This window comes from Lucilia cuprina, chromosome 6 (genome assembly GCF_022045245.1).
Source record: "Lucilia cuprina isolate Lc7/37 chromosome 6, ASM2204524v1, whole genome shotgun sequence".
NCBI lineage: Eukaryota > Metazoa > Arthropoda > Insecta > Diptera > Calliphoridae > Lucilia > Lucilia cuprina.
In genome coordinates, this window is record NC_060954.1 from 10,282,369 (window position 1) to 10,304,879 (window position 22,511).

The 22,511-nt window shown below is 29.2% G+C and overlaps 1 protein-coding gene across 1 annotated transcript in view; it reads left to right on the plus strand.

Moving 5' to 3' along the window:
• The first annotated feature begins 11,568 nt into the window (after window positions 1–11,568).
• The window catches only part of LOC111686183 (A disintegrin and metalloproteinase with thrombospondin motifs 16), a 39,309-nt gene continuing 28,366 nt past the window's right edge, over window positions 11,569–22,511 (plus strand). Inside the window, exons 1-3 of the mRNA XM_046955631.1 lie at window positions 11,569–11,697; window positions 17,420–17,679; window positions 18,145–18,249. Coding sequence (XP_046811587.1) covers window positions 11,589–11,697; window positions 17,420–17,679; window positions 18,145–18,249 — 474 coding nt within the window. The 5' untranslated portion in view covers window positions 11,569–11,588. The remainder of the gene's footprint in view (window positions 11,698–17,419; window positions 17,680–18,144; window positions 18,250–22,511) is intronic.

Here is a 22,511-nt window from a genome sequence, read left to right on the forward strand (position 1 = left end):
ATCTATAGTCAAGACTATAGATTGATCTATAGTCAAGACTATAGATTGATCTATAGTCAAGACTATAGATTGATCTATAGTCAAGACTATAGATTGATCTATAGTCAAGACTATAGATTGATCTATAGTCAAGACTATAGATTGATCTATAGTCAAGAATATAGATTGATCTATAATCAAGAATATAGATTGATCTAAAGTCAAGACTATAGATTGATCTATAGTCAAGACTATAGATTGATCTATAGTCAAGACTATAGATTAATCTATAGTCAAGACTATAGATTAATCTATAGTCAAGACTATAGATTGATCTATAGTCAAGACTATAGATTGATCTATAGTCAAGACTATAGATTGATCTATGTTCAAGACTATGAATTGATCTATAGTCAAGACTATAGATTGATCTAAAGTCAAGGCTATAGATTGATCTAAAGTCAAGACTATAGATTGATCTAAAGTCAAGACTATAAATTGATCTATAGTCAAGACTATAGATTGATCTATAGTCAAGCTTATAGATTGATCTATAGTCAAGATTATAGATTGATCTATAGTCAAGACTATAGATTGATCTATAGTAAGGACTATAGATTGATCTATAGTTAAGACTATAGATTGATCTATAGTTAAGACTATAGATTGATCTATAGTCAAGACTATAGATTGATCTATAGTCAAAACTATAGATTGATATATAGTCAAGACTATAGATTGATCTTTAGTCACGACTATAGATTGAAATATAGTCAAGACTATAGATTGAAATATAGTCAAGACTATAGATTGATCTATAGTCAAGCCAATAGATTGATCTATATTCAAGGCTATAAATTGATCTATAGTCAAGACTATAGATTGATCTATAGTCAAGGCTATAATTTGTTCTTTAGTGATCTGTAGTCAAGACTATAGATCAATGATTAAGACACTCTTAATCATAATCCACATAATTGATCTAATCTTTTAGATAATCACACAAGGTCTTAATAAATATATTTAAATGTTTAAAACTAAAAGCTCTAACTAAACTATCCCACATTTCAAAGAACAAGAACAAGGATTTCAACTTCTTCGTAAAATTTTAAACCAAAACAAATTGACTTTGACAAATAAAATTAAATCAAAATTCTCAACTGCATATTTGACAATATTCTCTGTGAGATAATTTCAATATCTTTAGCATTTATAAAACATTGAACTTGTTCAAATATTAACAAATCTCTACTTTAAATCTTTCAATGTCTTGGGGTATGTAGTCTGTACCTTTTTTTTTTGTCCACATAATCTCAAACACCTTTCAAAACTAATTAAATTGTTGTTAAAGTCTATAACTAATAGAAATCTTAAAATCGCATTTTTTTATGCAAAACCATCAAAAAATTCTAAAGGTCATTTATATAAATTAGAAAAAAAATATATATATATATTTCAATTGCATATTATTCTTAAAATAATATTTTCAAAATCAAGTGCGTTTTAAATTGTTCTTAATTCTTTTAACTGCTGTTTTAAGATAATTTAACGCTTAAAGCAGTCAGTTTTAAGTGTTTTTTTTTAATAAAAATTAAATTTGTTTTTATTTTAGTTTAATAGCAATTCAATTACCACTGTTATGGTCAATGTTAATTTTGCATTAATTTTTTCTTTAAATAACTAACAAATTCGGCATTATTATGTTAATAGGACACGCTATAGAATTACAAAAACAACAACAAAGTTCAGACTTTATATGGACTAGAGTGTTATCTGGAGGAGGCTGTAGTCCACACTATACACTAGGCAATAGTTTGGACTATAAACAAAGCTATAGTTTAGACTATAGACAAGAATATAGATAGACAAAAGTATAGTCCTGACAACTATAGTCCACACTAGACTCTAACCAAGACTACAGACTAAACTATAGAATAGAGTATAGACCAGATTGTAAGCTATAGTTCATACTATATAATGAACTATTTTCCAGACTATAGACTATTCTACGGATTAGATTATGGCCCATACTACAGTCTAGACTATGGAATATGTTATATCCTAAACTATAGACTATATCGTAGACTATGCTGTGGTCGAGACTATAAACCAGACATAAAGTAAGTCCAAACTTTAGATTAAACTATAGCCTAGAATGTAGTCCAGACTATAGAGTAGATTTTTTACAAGGCTAGATTCAAAACTAGACTTAATTATAGTCCAGACCTTATAATATATTGTATCCCCATTACTGACCAGACTATGGAATATACTATAGTCTAGACTCGGACTAGACTATAGACTAGATAGACTATGGGCCAGACGATAGACTAGATTATGGTCCTGTATATAGACTTAACTTGGAGACCATGGATAAGACTCAGACTACGACTAGACTATAGCACATACCATAGACTAGACTATAGACTAGATAATATTTCAGATGAAACACTTTACTATAAACTAGACTGGTGTCAAGAAGATACAATAAACTGTACTGGAGAGCATTAATTCTATATACTACACTATATACTAGACTATAGACCAGAAAATAGACTATAGAAAAGACTATAGTCAGGACGACTAGGCTATGGACTAGACTATAGTCCAGACTATAGACTAGACTACAGTGGAGACTTTAGACAAGACTATATTCCAGACTGTAGTCCAGTCTATTGACTAGTCCAGACTATAGACTAGACTATTTTCCAGACTATAGACTAGACTATGTTCCAGACTATAGACTAGACTATAGTCCAGTCTATAGACTAGTCCAGACTATAGACTAGACTCTTGCCCAGACTATGGACCAGATTATTTACCGGACTATAGTTAGTAATATAGTCCAGACTATAGGCAAGACTGAAGACCAGAGAATAGACTAGTCCAGACTGAAGATTAAACTATAGTCCAGACTAAAGACTAAACTATAGTCCAGACTAAAGACTAGACTATAGTCCAGATTAAAGACTAGTCTATAGTCCTATAGACTATACTATAGTGTAGACTAAAGACTAGACTATAGTGTAGACTAAAGACTAGACTATAGTCCAGACTATAGACTAGACTATAAACTAGACAGTAGCAGAATCTATAGAACAGATTATTAACCAGATTATTAACCAGAATATATACAGACTATAGTCTACACTATATAGACTATAGACTATTCTAAAATCCATGGTAAAAACAAGACTAAAGTCCACATCATAGTCTAGACTATTGACTAGGCTATAGACTAGTCGAGATTAACTAGATTATAGATTAGACATTAGACAGACTATAGGCCAGACTATCCAGATTGTGGTCGACACAATAGACTATCGTCAGTACTATATATACTGGACTATAGACTATACTATATATTGGACTATAGTCCAGTCTCTAGACTATTTTTTTGAGAAAATCTCATTACATATCAGTATTTTCGGGCAAAGGAACCAATTTTTCTGGATGGTTATTCCACTTTGACCATAAGTAGGGATGTTTAAAGTTAAAACAACTACTTGTAAAATAATTCTTTTAGAATTTTAATGTTGTTGTTGTTTTTTTTTTCTAAAACAACCAGCTCTTATTTGTTTTAATTCAAATAATATATTAACTCTTTTTTTCCAAGTATGTTCTAAGAGTAAGTTTATTTCTAATAAAAATTAAGAATAAATTTTATTAGCTAAGTGTTAGTGTTCTTATATGTTTAACAATGTGTTAACATGTTTTTATATTATTTGTTTATTTATTTGTATATATATTAATAAAATATAAAAAAATTTATATATAACTAACCTTGACCAAATTGATAACCACTTGCTGGGTTTTGTTAGATCGTCGCACTGTATGTCTGTCTGTCTGTCTGTCTGTCTGTCTGACTGTTTGTATATAAGTTATTCTTGTATAAGTTTTAGTTTTTCTTTTTTTTACACTTTTTCAAATAAGATTTCAATTTAATCTTGATTGAAAACCTTAACAAATTATATATATTGCTATTTATGTTTGTTTACCAGCAGTTTTGTTAAAAAAATCAAAGAAAAAACACAAACATTTAAGAAAAAAATTTACAAATTAATGTTTATTTAATACCGACCATTTGCTAAATCAAAGTGATTTGTCAAAAATTATAAATGATAATGTTGGGAGTTATTTAATGATTAATATTTAAAGAAAAAACAACAAAAATGTTTAAGATTTGAAACTTGTTTGATTTGGATTTGTTAAAAATTTCTTTATAAACTGATCTATAACAATGATCTTAATATGAAGTAGAACTTTTCTCCCTAAGATTTGTAGAATTTTAACACTCTTCTGTTATAGGAACAGATCATCGATTCTAACTGTGATCGCATTGATCAAAAACTATTCTATCTGTCTTGGATATATTTCAGTTATCGGCGAACGTTTTAAAACATTTATCAGTATAATTTTCGTTTGTAAATCTTAATATTAAAGAGATTTACGTGAATCAATTTATTGAGAGAAAAATTACAGCTTTTAGCTTTTCTCCATTAGATTTATAGAATTTTTAACACTCTTTTGTTATGAGAACGGATCTTCGAGGCTTACATTGATCGCTTAGAAGCATTGATCAATAACTCCTCAGTCGGTCTTGGATATATTTCAGTTATTGGCGATCGTTTTCAAACATTTATCACTCTTATTTTTGGTTCTTTATCTTAATATCAAGGAGATTCAGATAAATCAATTTATTGAGAGAAAATTGACAGCTTACAACTAGATCATTACAATTAATTTATTGAGAGAAAATTGAAAGCTTTCTTCATTGATCGATCAATAATATCCTTGTTCCTCTCATTATTATGAATATTTCCATAACAATGATCACTATTTTTGTTTCTAAATCTTATTATTGCAGAGTGAAGTTTCAACCAGATCATTGCAATTAGAACTGAACTTTTATGGATATTGATCTATCAATAACTTTTTTATTTCACTAATCATAAAGAATATTTGAATAACTAGTGATCGTTTAAATCTTTATTACTGTTTTTATTTCTAAACCTTAATATTAGAAAAGAATCAAAATTTTTAATTTATTGAGAGAAAATTGTCATCATTTAACCAGATAATTGCAAATAGAACTGATCTTTTTTGAACATTTATTGATCAATTACCTCCTTGTCCTCTTATCATTAAGCATATTTCAATAACTAGCGATCGTTTGAAAATTGAACATTGTTTTTTAAATCTTAATATCGGAGAGAGATATTCTAAGCAGATCATTAGCAATTAAAATTGATCTTTTATGGACACAGATCGATCAATCAACTTCCTTGTTCTTTTAATCATAAAGAATATTTTAATAACTAGTGATCGTTTGGACATTAATCATGTTCATTTTTGTTTCTAAATCTTAATATAGAAGGGAACAGAAGAATAAATTTATTGAGTGAAAATTGACAGCTTTCTGGTTAGATTATTGAAGTTAAAACTGATCGTTTTTTTTAACATTGATCAATATCATATTTTATCCATAACAAAGAAAATGTTATACAAATTGATTCTTGCAGTTAAAACTGATCGTTATTGTTGATCAGTAAAGAAAATAATCGATTAAGAAAAAAGTGACTGCTTGATGTTTTTGATTAATTTATGATATTTGTAGAGGTGATCGCTATAGTTCCTTAAATTATGACTCATTTATTGTACTGACGGTCAGATCTTTGTACTTGAAGATGATCGCTGCTTGTTTAAAGCATTGTTCCATGATTTCTTTATTTTTGAACTTAATATCAAAGTTTTTTATTGAGAGTAAAGTGATTGCTTTGAGTCTTTAGGAATAGAACTTTATAGTTGAAGAAGATCACTGGAAACTTAATATCAAAGATATTTATTGAGAGAAAACTGATTGCTTTGTGTCTAGAGGAAAAGAAGTTTATAGTAGCAGTAGATCGCTTTAGATCATTGAACAATAATTTCGAATTAATTGTTCTTTTATTTTATGATCACTGCACTTTAACCCAACAATTTTATTGAGAAAAAAAGTGATTGCTTCGGAGTTTTCCGGGAATTACTTTGATCAAAACTTATCGCTTTAAAACATCGAATCAATAAAAGTTTTGTTCTTTAATGTTATTGAGAGCAAAAATGGATTGTTTCTTGTTCTAAACTTTTAGTCAAACTCAATGGTTGTCATATATATTCCTCAGAGGATTGATCAAGAACTATGATCTGTTCTTAAATTTAGATTTCAAAGATCTTTCTGTAATTCAATTTATTGAGAAAGAACATGACTGCTTGATGATTTTGATGAATTAAGACAACTTATTGGTCCATATTTATACCACTAATTCACTAAACACTTGGAATTTTTTCACTTTTTAAACAACATGATAATTATTCACTTTATAGTCCACTCGTTACAAAATTTTCAATATAATCTTTTAATTATACAAACACTTTATAAAAAAAAACCGACTTCTTGTAATGCAACAATTTTCAACAAATTGTTTAAGACAACGTTAGGTATGTTTTTGAATTTTATGTTTGAAAATAGATCATAAATTAAACACAAAATACTTAATAAAAAATACATTTTAGTTTTATGCAAATTGTAATATAAAACTAAAAAAAAGTCATCCAACAACAACAAATAAACAGCACCAATAGATTTCTTGAAATTCACTACTTGATTAATTAATTGACCCTGAATTTAATGTTGAATTGTTGTTGTTGCTATTAAACAATTTAATAGTTTTCTGTTTTAAGTGCAATTGAAATTGTAATAAACATTTCTATTGTATAGACTGAAATTAAAAATCAATTTACAATTCTTTGTTTTTCAAATTAAAGAAGGTAAAATAAAAAACACTTGCATTTTTGAAGACCTTTTTTTTAAAAAAAATGTTACAAAATTTAATTGTTACAATGTTAAACATTTTAATGTTCAATGTTGGTTTTAGTAACATTTTTTTATAAATTACTATTTTATTTCTTTAGTTTTTTTAATTTTTATAATTAAAACACTGGGCGTGTGCTCTAATTATTGCATAACAGGTGATTTTAAATAAATTTGGCATTTAAATACAAATTTAGTGGTTTATTTTGTTAATTAATTAAGGTTGGTATTAAACTAATAAATCATTTTAAGCTACTGGAATGTAAAATTTTAATGCAATACCAACAGTTTTTAAACTATAAACCGATCTTTTTTCCTTACAATGAATGATTTGAAGTCAAGAACAGAGGCTAATCAACAGTCCAGCACAGTGGCGGATCTGCAGTCCAGAACAGAGGCTGATCTACGATCTAGACTATAGAGTGATCTACAATCCAGTGTGATCTACAGTCTAGAAGATATCTATAGTCTAGACTACATAGTCCAGGCTATAGCTATAGTCTAGATTATATTTATAGCCCAGACTATATCTATAGTCCAGATTATATCTATAGTCCAGTCTATACCTATAGTCCAGACTATATAGACAGACTAAAAACAGACTTGTCTATAGAACGACTGCTAAGTGATCTACATTTTAGACTGAACTATATTCCAGACTTTAAAGCGATCTACATTCCAGACCTTAGACTGATCTATAGTCCAGACTATAGACTGATCTATAGTCCAGACTATAGACTGATCTATAGTGCAGACTATAGACTGATCTATAGTCCAGACTGTAGACTGATCTATAGTACAGACTATAGACAATAGTCCATACAATAGACTGATATATAGTCCAGACTATAAACTGATCTATAGTCCATACAATAGACTGATCTATAGTCCAGACTGTAGACTGACCTATTCCAGACTATAGACTGATCTATAGTCCAGACTATAGACTGATCTATAGTCCAGACTATAGATTGATCTATAGTCCATACTATAGACTGATCTATAGTCCAGACTAGAGACTGATCTATAGTTCAGACTATAGACAATAGTCCATACTGATCTATAGTTCAGATTATAGAGTGATCAATAGTCCATACTATAGACTGATCTATAGTCCAGACTAAAGACTGATTTATAGTCCAGACCATAGACGGAATCTTAGGTCCAGACTATAGACTGATCTGTAGTCCAGACTACAGACTGATCTATACTCCAGACTATAGACTGATCTATACTCCAGACTATACACTGATCTATAGTTCAGACTATAGACTGATCTATAGTAAAGACTATACACTATAGACTGATCTATAGTCCAGACCATAGAATAATTTATATTCTAGACTATTGACTGATCTATATAGTACAGACCATAGACTGATCTATAGTCTAGACTTATTTATAGTCCAGACTATAAACTAATCCGTAGACTTATCTATAGTCCAGACTATAGACTAATCTACAGTCCAGGCTATAGACTAATCTATATTCCAGACTGTAGACTAATCTATAGTCCAGACTATAGACTGACATTACTCCACAGTTTGGATCATAGAGTAACCTTTCATATAGACTATATAGCTCTGTTCATAGTCTTGACTGTAGAATTGTCTTTAGTATTGACTATACCACAGTTTATAGTAGTCTGCTCTACTTTTTTCTTAATAAAATATTTCGATTTATGACAATCTCCTTCAACACCAGCTAAATTTAATAGCTTATGAACATAAATTTGTAAACCTTCAAATGAACAAATAGTAAAAACCCAAAAACTCCTGCCACCAAAACCTCAGCATGCTATCAAAAATGCGGAAAATATTGCTTAATTTAATTTATATATATACAATTACCGCTATAGCTTTTTTAGTTTTTGTTGTTTCTTAAAATTTTTCCATCAGCTTTTTTACACTTTAACTCTATTAACTGTTATCAGTTTTAAGTTGTTATTTGTCAACCGACTGATGTTTTGTTTCTATCTCTCTCTTTTTTGAATCCAAAAACTCTATGGGGTGTTATAAATGACCATAAACATTTAAGCCAAGAAAAAAAAAGTTATAAATAAATTTTCTTTTTTAGTTTTTTTTGGGCAATAAAAAACTTAAATGAAAAGTAACTTAAAATACATATGTATATAAACACAGTTTAGGTTATTACTGGGAGACTGTAGAAAAGTAAACTTTTTGAAATGTTAATTAATTACTAAAGATTTTTTCAATTGATAATTTTAACCATGATTTGATAAAATTTCAATTTTCTTATTTTAAAGCTTGATTTTGGGTTTTCTAACACACGCATTTTACAGTTATAAATTGTATGTCCTTAGTCGTTTGATTTAATTGCAATTGCTGTTTGAAAAAACTATTGAAATCAAATTGGTTTTTATTTTTTTTTTTTTTTGTAGAAAACAGTATTTCAAAAGATAAAAAATTCAGAAACTAACTGTAAAAATTTATAGTATTAATTTTGCAATGAATTTTGAAAGGCTTTAAACTTACTATTTAAGTCTTAAAATAAACTATTTTAGCTTGAGGTAAAGTCCTTGTTAAAATAGACTTTTAAATGATGTGAAAAGATTATAGACTATTTCATAACTCAGCTCATTGACTCCTCAGTAGCTGGAGGCTAAAGAGAACTTTATAGACTTCTATGGACTAATACATTGGTCAGACAAAGGACAAATCTATAGTTCAAATCTATGAAGTACTGCCGATGGACTAACTTGATTATACATTGGACTATAGTCAGTAATAAAGACCGGACTATAGTCGGGACTTTAGACTGGACTATAAACTAGACTATAGTCAGGAATATAAATCAGTCTATAATCGGTACTTTAAATTAGTCTATAGTCAGGTCTATATATCTGTTTATAGTCTGGACTGTAGACGAGCTTATAGCCCGGATCAGTTTATAATCTGGACTAGAATGATCTATAATCCAGACTATAGAATTGTCTATTCCAGATTATAGACTTATCCTTGTCCACACTACAGATCAGTCTATAGTTTGGACTACAAATCAGTCTATAGGTTGGACTATAGTTTATAAGTTTATAAGTTTATAGTCCGGACTATAGACCAGTTTATAGTCAGGAGTATGGACCAGTTTATAGCCTGAACCATAGACCAGTTTATAGTCTGGACTATAAACCAGTTTATAATCTGGACTATAAACCAGTTTATAATCTGGACTATAAACCAGTTTATAGTCTGGGCTATAGACCAGTTTATAGTTTGGACTATAGACCAGTTTATAGTTCTTTCTGTAGTCTGGACTATAGTTCTTTCTGTAGTCTGGACTATAGACCAATCTATAGTCTGGACTGTAGATAATTCTATCGTCTGGACTATAGATCATTCTACAATCTGGATTATAGATCATTCTATAGTCTGGACTATAGATCATTCTATAGTCTGGACTATAGATCATTCTGTAGTCTGGAATATAGATCATTCTGTAGTCTGGACTATAGATCATTCTATAGTCTGGACTATAAATCATACTATAGTCTGGACTATAGATCATACTATAGTCTGGACTATAGATCATTATATAGTCTGGACTATAGATCATTCTATAGTCTGGACTATAGATCATTCTAAAGTCTGGTCTATAGATCAATCTATAGTCTAGACTATAGATCATTGTATAGTCTATGCTAGAGATCAGTAGTTTGGATTATAGAATAATTTATAGTCTGGACTATAAATCAGCCTATGTATGGACAATAGATCAGTCCATAGTGTGGGCTCTAGATCATTATATAATGTGGACTATAGATCGTATTTTAGTCTGGACTGATCATTCTATAGTCTGGACTATAGATCATTCTATAGTCTGGACTTTAGATCATTCTATAATCTGGACAATAGATCAGACTCTAATGTGGACTTTAGATCAGTCTACAGTCTTGACTATTGATCAGTTTATTTTCTAGAGTATAGATTAGTCTATAGTCTGTCTTATAGACCAATCTAAAGTAGGTATAATATGAAATCAGTGTTGCCTACTTTAAGCAAATCCCATCTAAATCTTAACATCCCCACACAAAGTCATAAATCATTAAAAAAAACTGGAAATTTTCAGATAGCTGTCAAAAAACGAAGAGATTTTCCTTGACTTTTAGACATTTTATTAATTATTAAATAATAAAGCTTCCGTTTTATTTCTCTTCCCGCCAAACAATAGAAATCTTATTTAACAAAAAAAAAATAAACACAATAAAACTTCCTCTTGAAATCATGTTACAGTTTGCTTAATCATGTTTTATTTATAAATGAAATAAAAAGATAAATAACACCAAACCCCGTGAAATGTTTTTTTCTTGCAAAATTATTAATAATATTATGCCAAAAAAAGGTCTTATATATACAACCCCAAAATGAATTTTTATTAATTAATAAATAAATAAAATGTGTTGCTTAACTGAATAAACAACTACAGGCCACCCAAAATAACCTTTTTTTTTTTGCTGAAGACTGTAGGACAACAAGTGAACAACTTTTGGAAACTGCAAACTTTCAGAGCTTACAGTTTGAGTTTCGCCTTTTAGTTGGAACTAGTCATTAAATTTTTATAATTTTTTTTCTTAAGACTCCCTGCTGTGTCTATAACTGTCATTTATATTTGCTAAAAATAATAACTTAATTTTATATATATTATTTTTAAATTTATTTAATATTTATAATAATTTATTTATATATTTTTATTAATTTATGTGCAATTTCTTGTTTTGCAGGAGGGCAGTATTGGTCATGATATGGTGATAAAACCATTACCACATGACTTGTCACCTAATCAAAAGGAAACTTCACATCATGTGATATTTAAACGAGAAGTTGATACTTCAGAGCATTTAAGTGATTTTGGTAAGTTGTGGGAGAGAGATAAAAAGAAAATAACTATATCGGTCCTATACACAAGTCTTCACAATAGATCATTCTATAGCCGTGACTTTAGATCAATTTATTGTCTTGGCTATAGATGAGACTGTAGTCTTGACAATAGATCAGTCTGTAGTCAAGACTATAGATCAGTTTATAGTCAAGACTATAGATCAGTCTATAGTCAACACTATAGATCAGTCTATAGTCAAAACTATAGATCAGTCTATAGTCAAGACTATAGATCAGTGACTTTAGATCAATTTATTGTCTTGGCTATAGATGAGACTGTAGTCTTGACAATAGATCAGTCTGTAGTCAAGACTATAGATCAGTTTATAGTCAAGACTATAGATCAGTCTATAGTCAACACTATAGATCAGTCTATAGTCACAACTATAGATCAGTCTATAGTCAAGACTATAGATCAGTCTTTAGTCAAGACTATAGATCAGTCTATAGTCAAGACTATAGATCAGTCTATAGTCAAAACTATAGATCAGTCTATAGTCAAAACTATAGATCAGTCTATAAACCAGACTATAGATCACTCTATAGTCAAGACTAGAGATCAGTCTATAGTCTAGACTATAGATTATTCTGTAGTCTTGATTGCTGATCACCCTACATTCTTGACTATAGATCGATTTAGCCTTAAGTATAGATCAATCTAGTGTTGACTATAGATCACTATAGTCTCGAATGAAGATGGTTCTATAGTCTTGACAAAAGATCACTGTATACTCATGACTACAGGTCACTCTGGTCATGAGGTAATTGTATAGTCTTGATTATAGAACTGCCTATAGTTTTGACTATAGATCTATCTACACTCTTGACTATATATCAGTATGTAGTCCTGACTATATATATATGTCTGTAGTATTTACTATAGATTACACTTTACTTAAGATTAGTCAATAGTCTTAACTATAGATCAGTCTACATTTTTGGCTGCAGATCTACCTATAGTGTAGACTAAATCACTATACAGCTTTGACTTGTTTATATTACAAACTTTTATCTTGACTGTAGATCAGCCTAGATCAGTATAAAGTCTTTACTACAGATCAGTCTAAAGTCTTGACTATAGATCACTCTATAGTCATGACTATAAATCACTTATAGTCTAGACTATAGATCACTCTTTATCTTGACTATAGATCACTCTATAGTCTTGACTATAGAACACCCTATAGTCTTGACTATAGATCACTCTATAGTCTTGACTATAGATCACTCTATAGTATTGACTATAGATCACTCTATTGTATTGACTATAGATCACTCTATAGTACTGACTATAGATCAGTCTATAGTCTTGACTATAGATCAGTCTATAGTCTTGACTATAGATCGCTCTATAGTCATGATTATAGATCACTCTATGGTCTTGACTATAGATCACTCTATAGTCTTGACTATAGATCACTGTATAGTCTTGACTATAGATCACTCTATAGTCTTGACTATAGATCACTCTATAGTCTTGAATATAGATCACTCTATAGTCTTTGCTATAGATCACTCTATAGTCTTTGCTATAGATCACTCTATAGTCTTGACTATAGATCACTCTATAGTCTTGACTATAGATCACTCTATAGTCTTGACTATATATTACTCTATAGTCTTGATTATAGATCACTCTATAGTCTTGACTATAACTCTATAGTCTTGACTATAGATCACTCTATACTCTTTATATAAATCACTATCGATCAATTAGTGTATAGCCTTGACTATTGATCAGTTCAGATCACCCTATAGTCTTGGCTATAGATCACTCTATAGTCGTGACTAAAGATCACTCTAAAGTCTTGACTTTAGATCACTCTATAGTCTTGACTATATATAACTCTATAGTCTTGACTATAGATCACTCTATAGTCTTTATATAAATCACTATAGATCAATCCGTAGTCTTAACTATGATCGATCTAGATCGATTGTTAGATCATCGATCGATCGATGATCTATGGAGGAAATGCCAATTCAGCTTGATATTTCCTCCAAAAATTTTGATTAAGTTCAAAATGAAATACCAATAGTTTACATAATTCTTTAAACACAAACCAACTGCTGGTAACCTCCAGTTAATTTTGCGGTTAAATTTTTTGGCGACCAACATCTGGCGTCAAGTCGACAATTAAATTTAAAGGAAAAACATTAAAAATTCTATTGATTTTATTAAAAGCTAAAAAAAATAACCAAAAAACCGGATAGATTGTTTCCTGTGGCTTAATAAATTTAAGACGTCTGTCGCTTCCTTAACAGAATTTTTAAAATATTTTTTTAAAAAAGCATTTAATTTAAAAATAATTAATTTATTGATTACATTAAAAACTTCAGTAGCACCTCATTAAAACTGTATATTTCCATTAAAAATGTCAATTAAATAAAAATTTAAAAAATTTTTTAAGTTTTTGTAAAGAAACAGAGACAAGCCTTCCTTTGTCAAGTATTTTTGTAGAAATTTTTATAAAAATAAATATTTTTTTTTTCAATAACAAGTTGATTGACCCTTTTTGTTAACTGAAGGTTTTATTTGCATTTAAAATTTTTATTAAAAATTTAATTTTCGTTTTGTTTTTTTTATAGAAAAAAAAACTTTATTTAAAAAACTTTTATGGTTTTCTTAAGATAATTTTTATGTTTTTATTTAATAATCTAGACAGGAAATACTAAAAAAAAGTTTAGCTCGGCTTAGTCACGTAAATCTAAGGATTTTATACAGATTGATGGCATTTTAAGCAGAAATAAATATTTAAATAATAAAAAATAAACCATAAAAAGTTTTTAACAAAAAGATTTATACAAAAAAATTATTATAAACAACTAAAGATGAAACCTTAACTTTTTTTAATTAGGGAGCAAAAAACCCATCAAATTCTAGATATAAAGAAGAAACTTACAAAAGTTTTGAAAAATTACTAAAAGCTGTAATAAATAGTTAAAAAAATTAACATATTTATAACAATTTGTTGTTAAATAGGGCAACCGGACGCTAAAATAAACATTTTAATTACTTTGTTTATGACAGTTTAAATACTCAACAACCTCCTCTTCCTATTGCTGAGATCTTTTGGTAGAGATAATATTTTTATATTCATTAAAAACATTTATTCCATAAATATTCTTAAAATTTGCTTAGATCAGAAATTAAAAAAAAAAGTTCCCAGCAAAAATGTTGAGAACTTTTATAATTTGCCTTAAATGATTTTAATCAGCTCATAGGCTCTAATTTATTTAGTTTTTTAGTTAATTTTATTACACATTTAAATGGTTTTTAACATACTAAAAGATTGTGAAGGTTTTCATAAAAGGAATTATAAGAAGTTAGAAAGATCATAGACATTAAGATCAATCTTGACTATAGAACAGTCTACAATCTTGACTATAGAACAGTCTATAGACTTGACTATAGAACAGTCTATAGTCTTGATTATAAATCAGTCTATAGTCTTGACTATAGATCAATCTATAGTATTGACTATAGATCACACTATTGTATTGACTATAGATCACTCTATAGTACTGACTATAGATCAGTCTATAGTCTTGACTATAGATCGCTCTACAGTCATGATTATAGATCACTCTATGGTCTTGACTATAGATCACTCTATAGTCTTGACTATAGATCACTCTATAGTCTTGACTATAGATCACTCTATAGTCTTGAATATAGATCACTCTATAGTCTTTGCTATAGATCACTCTATAGTCTTTGCTAAAGATCACTCTATAGTCTTGACTATAGATCAGTCTATAGTCTTGACTATAGATCACTATATAGTCTTGACTATAGATCACTCTATAGTCTTGACTATAGATCAGTCTATAGTCTTGAATATAGATCAGTCTATAGTCTTGACTATAGATCAGCCTATAGTCTTGACTATAGATCAGCCTATAGTCTTGACTATAGATCAATCTATAGTCTTGACTATAGATCACTATATAGTCTTGACTATAGATCACTCTATAGTCTTGACTATAGATCACTCTATAGTTTTAACTATAGATCACTCTATAGTCTTGACTATAGATCACTCTATAGTCTTGACTATAGATCAGTCTATAGTCTTGACTATAGATCACTCTATAGTCTTGACTATAGATCACTCTATAGATTTGACTATAGATCACTCTATAGTCTTGGCTATAAATCACTCTATAGTCTTGACTATAGATCACTCTATAGTCTTGACTATAGATCAGTCTATAGTCTTGACTATAGATCAGTCTACAGTCTTGACTATAGATCAGTCTACAGTCTTGACTATAGATCAGTCTATAGTCTTGACTATAGAGTGATCTATAGTCTTGTCTATAGATCACTCTATAGTCTTGAATATAGATCACTCTTTAGTTTTGACTATAGATCACTCTATAGTCTTGACTATAGATCAGTCTGTAGTCTTAACTATAGAACACTCTATAGTCTTGACTATAGATCAGTGTATAGTCTTGACTATAGATTAGTCTATAGTCTTAACTATAGATCAGTCTATAGTCTTGCCTATAGATCAGTCTATAATCTTGACTATAGATCAGTCCATAGCCTTGACTGTAGATCAGTCTATAGTCTTCACTATAGATCAGTCTATAATCTTCACTATAGATCAGTCTATAGTCTTCACTATAGATCAGTCTATAGTCTTCACTATAGATTAGTCTATAGTCTTGTATATAGATCAGTCTATAGTCTTGACTATAAATCAGTCTATAGTCTTGACTATAGATCAGTCTATAGTCTTGACTATAGATCAGTCTATAGTCTTGACTATAGACCAGTTTATAGTCTTGACTATAGATACGTTTATAATCTTGACTACAGATACGTTTATAATCTTGACTATATATCAGTCTATAGTCTTAACTATAGATCATTCTATAGTCTTGTCTATAGATCTGTCTATAGCCTTGACTTTAGATTATTCTATAATCTTAGCTATAAATCAATTTAAAATCTTTTCTTTTGATCAGTTTATAGTCTTTCTTACAGATCAGTGTATAGTCTGCAATTTTGTCTATAGATCAGTTAAAAGCCATTATTAATTATCATTCAAGATCATTCTTTACACACTTTTAAAATCTAAAACAATAAATCAAATATGTTTTAGCATATTTCTTTTTAAATATTTAATTTCCATTTACAAACCGCTTTACACGTGTTAACATTTCATTAAAATTTTAAAAACAATGTTTACATCACAACATGCGTCAGCATTTTGACACATTTCTCAAAAAATCGCCTTTGGAAACAAAAAGTCTGAATAAAAGATTTTTTTCTTAAATGGATCATAAATGTTTACAAAAGAACTTTTTTATGGAGCTCTTTTATATAGCTCTTTTTAGAAGAATTTAGCGCTGATTAGATAGAAAGAAATTAACATAAATTAAAATTTTGAAAAGAAAAATTGTTGCTGTTAGAGAAATTATTCATTAAAGAATATGGATAATTTTGTAAAATTTTACAAAGTTCTACTAATTAGCATAAATTAGGGAGATAATGAATGAATTTAATGTGAATTCATTTTATAGAAAAATGTTGCCAACTAGATGTAGTTGAAATGAAGATTTGCCAACTAGATGTTGTTTAAAAAAAGTGGCGTCAACTTAAAGTGTTTTAAATTATTAACATAATTTTAAGATTTCGGAAAACTAATACACAACTCCTTTTGCTTACTTATCTTTTTAGCCTTCATGGAACCCGATGATGTTGCCACTAGTGAAAAATTGGAAAAATTACAAAATCGCCACAAAAGATCTGCTCATCGTACCACACTGGAAGATATAGAACTAGAAGAGGAACAACTTGAAGCCGATGATGGTCTAGAGGAAAATGAATTCGCTGATCATAAACGAGCCAAGCGACAAGCTCCCTATATAATATATCCAGAAATTTTAGTAATCGTTGACTATGATGGTTATCGTCTGCATGGTGGTGATAATTTGCAGGTAATCGTCCAAAAAAAAAGTCACAAAACTTTAAACAAAAATAACAAAAAAAAATTAAACTACAAATCAACTGTAAAACATGACATGATTGTTGATAGATTACCAGGCCGTTACCACGATAGACACTCCTTCCTATCTTTTAATAAAATCTAGGTGTGATTTGAAATTTATATGATTCTTAAGACATTAAATAACAACTTGATTTATTTTTATAGAAAAATTCTAAATTATTTTTATTATAAAAAATATTTTAAATTTGCCAAAAAGCAACAAGTCTTCTTTAAAAAGTGTGTTATTTAAAATAAATGTTTTATTTTATTAAATTCTTTTTTTATTAAATTAAAAAAAAACGTGTTTTAAATAATTTATTAACAATTATCATGCCGACTTCTTTTCATTTGAAAATAAAGTTTCTTTTAAGATTCTAGATATCTAATTTAATTTATTTTTTTGTTAATTTTTAAGGTGAAACGTTATTTCATCTCTTTCTGGAATGGTGTTGATTTGAGATATCGTTTACTCAAAGGTCCTAGAATACGCATCAGTATAGCTGGCATTATTATATCAAGAGTGAGTATTTTAAAGATTTTTTTTAATTATTATATAAAAAACTGGATTAAAACCTAATTTACGGTCTGGATTATAAAGTAAACCAATCTGTACTATTAAGTAAACTATAGTCTGGACTATGGATTAAACTAACATGGACTATGAAGTAAAGTAAAGTTTGGATTATAGGGTAAAGTATAGTTTGGACTATACAGTAAACTATAGTCTGGATTATATAACACTACAGAGAAGACTATGGACTCAACTATAGACTTGAATAGACCAGACTATAGACTAGTCTAGTCTACAGATTATAGACTACACCATAGAGTTGACTATAGACTATACTATAGACTAGACTATAGACTAGACTATAGTCTAGACTGTAGACTAGACTATAAACTAGACTATAAACTAGACTATACACTAGACTACGGATTAGAGTATAAACTAGACTAAAGACTAGACTACGGACTAGACTGGACTATAGTCTGGACTATAGTCTGGACTATAGACTGGACTATAGTCTGGACTATAAACTGGACTATAGACTGGACTATAGACTGGACTATAGACTGGACTATAGTCTGAACTATAGTCTGAACTATAGTCTGGACTATAGTCTGAACTATAGTCTGGACTATAGTCTGAACTATAGTCTGGACTATAGTCTGAACTATAGTCTGGACTATAGTCTGAACTATAGTCTGAACTATAGACTGGACTATAGACTGGACTATAGTCTGAACTATAGTCTGAACTATAGTCTGGACTATAAACTGGACTATAGTCTGGACTGTAGACTGGACTATAGTCTGGATTATAGACTGGACTATAGACTGGACTAAAGTCTGGATTATAGAATGAAATATAGTCTGGACTATAGTCTGGACTATTGTCTGGACTGTAGTCTAGACTATTGTGTGGACTGTAGTCTGTAATATAGAAGGACTATAGTCTGAATTTTAGTCTGAACTATAATCTAGACTATAGTCTAGACGCCTAGTCTATAGACTAAACTATAGTCTGAACTGTACAACAGACTATATACTAAACTATATTTTGGACTTTAGTCCAGTGTGGTGACTAGTCTTGACTTTCTCTGGTATGTAATATGACATATAAACTAATCTATAGCCAGATCTACTCTGTTAATTAGTCCATAGTATGTGACCGGTAAACACTCTGTTCTATAGTCTGGAGTACAGCCGGGTCTATAGACTGATCTATAGTTGTATATGTAATCTGTTTCTTAGTCTAACCTATAGTATGAACTATAAAAATCCTTGAGCATTTAGAGATACCATATTTTTTAAAACTTGACTCAACCAAGTCCTCTTTAACCAATTTATTGACCATGACTAAAGACTATATAGCAAAAAATTCTTATTCTTTTTTTGTAATATTCTTAAACCTAATAAGGTAAAAACAACAACAACTTTATCCAAATAGTACGTGGTCATCAAATAAAAAAACTAAATAATATTAAAAAGCAGTAAACCATGAAAGTCACAAGTAGACTCGTAAAAAGAACAACAACGAAAACAACAATATCTATTGAAGGTCTTAGTGGGAAAATCAATACAAACATAATTTAACTTTAAAATGGCATGACATAAGACACTAAAAAAATATAATTTTCCAAACATCAGATTGATAGTCTCAAATGACAGGGTATAAGCTTAGCTACTAAAATTTTAAAACATTAGAAAACTTAAAATGAAATCATTAGGTCATTAGGTAAGCGATAAATTTAACAATAATTTCCTTAATTATAGAAAATATATAGTTTTATTTAAAGTGTTTTATTTTTTTTCTTTGTTAGACGACGGCTTTACTTAGCAGCTGATATTAGTTAAGATTATCATTCTAAGAGTGTTGAAAAGCTAAAACTTGTTTTTGTTTTTACTCTAATTTGTTAGCTTTAAAGTGTTAATAAAACCATTAAGCAATAATTTTAATTGTTGCTAGATTTTTTTGCGCTTTGAAATTCTTAAAATGTTTCTATAAGGAGTTTTATGTTTAGAGATTGATTATGTTGAGTTTTGTTTTATTATAAATAAGTTGTTGAACGTGTTTTGTGTTAAAAATTAAACGAAATCATTAACATATTGAATTTGTGGTGGCAAATTTCTTTAAGTGTAGGAGAAAAAACAAATGCCAGATCAGAAGAGTACGGCGAATAGGTAAAAGCCTAGCCGGCCATGCAGTTTTAGTAAAAACGCCGTTAAATATACAAGCATAGGTTGCTGTGAAAATAAGTATTGTTAGTTAGTTAGTTAGTTAGTTAGTTAGTTAGTTAATTAGTTAGATAGATAGATAGATAGATAGATAGATAGATAGATAGATAGATAGATAGATAGATAGATAGATAGATAGATAGATAGATAGATAGATAGTTAGTTAGTTAGTTAGTTAGTTAGTTAGTTAGTTAGTTAGTTAGTTAGTTAGTTAGTTAGTTAGTTAGTTAGTTAGTTAGTTAGTTAGTAAGTTAGTTAGTTAGAAGAGTAGGCTATCGACTAGACTATAGACCGCCTAGTGCAACAGACTATAGAATAGACTAGACTTTAAAGTAGACTACACTATGAACTAGACTATATACCACTCTATAGACTATACTACATACCACACTATAAACTAGATTATAGTCTGGTATACAATCTAGTACATACTCTAGTCTATAGTAGAATCTAGAGTCTTGTCTATAGTCTAGTCTATTAACTACTCTATAGACTACTCTACAGACAAGACTATAGACTACTCTGTTGGTTCATGTTGCCATTTCTCAGTTGTTTCTCCAACTTAGCCGTCGTTTTTCCAATTTCAACGCCGTCATCATGATACTTTTAGCGTCGCTGATCATGTCCACATAACCGTTACGTTTTCAGTAACCGATACTTAAGATTAAAGAATTTTTATGATAAAACAGTTAAATGACATGTGTAAATTAGCTGCTCAGCTTAAGAAAAACATGCAAATCCAACTACTAATTAGATTTTTTCTAAATAAATTGTAACAAAACATAACATGGTGTTAAAACAACAACGCCAACTTTAATTAACTCCAAGTCATTTCTTTATGAAAAAAAAACCTAAGAACTACCGCTTTTAAACTAGGTTAAACATAATATTTCTTAAATATTCATTCTAATCTTTTAGGCTGAACAAATATTAACAGAATTTCGAATTTGTTTTTTTTTTTTTTTGCCACTTTTAATTTACACACACCTTCCTTGAATTTATTTATAAAAATAAACGTTAAGTTTAAGTTAAACCCCAACGACCGGTTTCCTTTCTAAACATGAGACATATTAAAAAACCAAAAATTTAACACCAAATTGTCTGAACAACGACGACGCATTTGTATAACAGCAAACATGAAATATCCAAAAATATATTTTTTAATAAACGGCCAAAAAAAATCGACACACTCTGAAATTGTCGACTTCCTTAAGGTGGTGTTAAAAAATCTTGATAACAGACAAAAAAAAAACTGTCTCGTTTGTTGTCTGGTATATTTAATATGTTTTAATTAAAAGCGAAATGTATTTTGGGTTTTCTAAAAAGATTTATTTACTTGTAATAATATCAGAGGCAACAACAACAAAAAACGCATAATTTTTTTAATTGATTTTTTTAAGACAAAAATTTTTTAAAGGGATACCTTACAAATCAGTATCATATGCTGGACAATTACTCAAGAATGGATAATAGTTTAGACTATAGGTTGGACTTCCATCGGGACTATACACTAAACTATAGTATGGGCTAATAGACTGTAGTCTGGACTAAAGTATAGATTGGAAACTGGTCTACGGTCTGGTGTATAGACTAGACTAAAATATGGACTATTGACTAGGCTATAGACTAAACTATATAGATAAGACTACCGACTATATTATTGCCTGAACTATGGCTATAGTCTCTGTTATAAACTGCACTATAGTCTCGACTATAGACTTACTATAGTCTGGACTATAAACTTTCTATAGTCTGGACTATAGACTTACTACAGTCTGGATTATAGACTTCCTATAGTCTCGACTATAGTCTTACTATAGACTGTACTATAGACTTACTATAATCTGGACTATAGACTTAATATAGTCTGGAATATAGACTTACTATAGTCTGGACTATAGACTTACTATAGTCTGGACTATAGACTTACTATAGTCTGGACTATAGACTTACTATAGTCTGAACTATAGACTTACTATAGTCTGGACTATAGACTTACTATAGTCTGAACTATAGACTTACTATAGTCTGGACTATAGACTT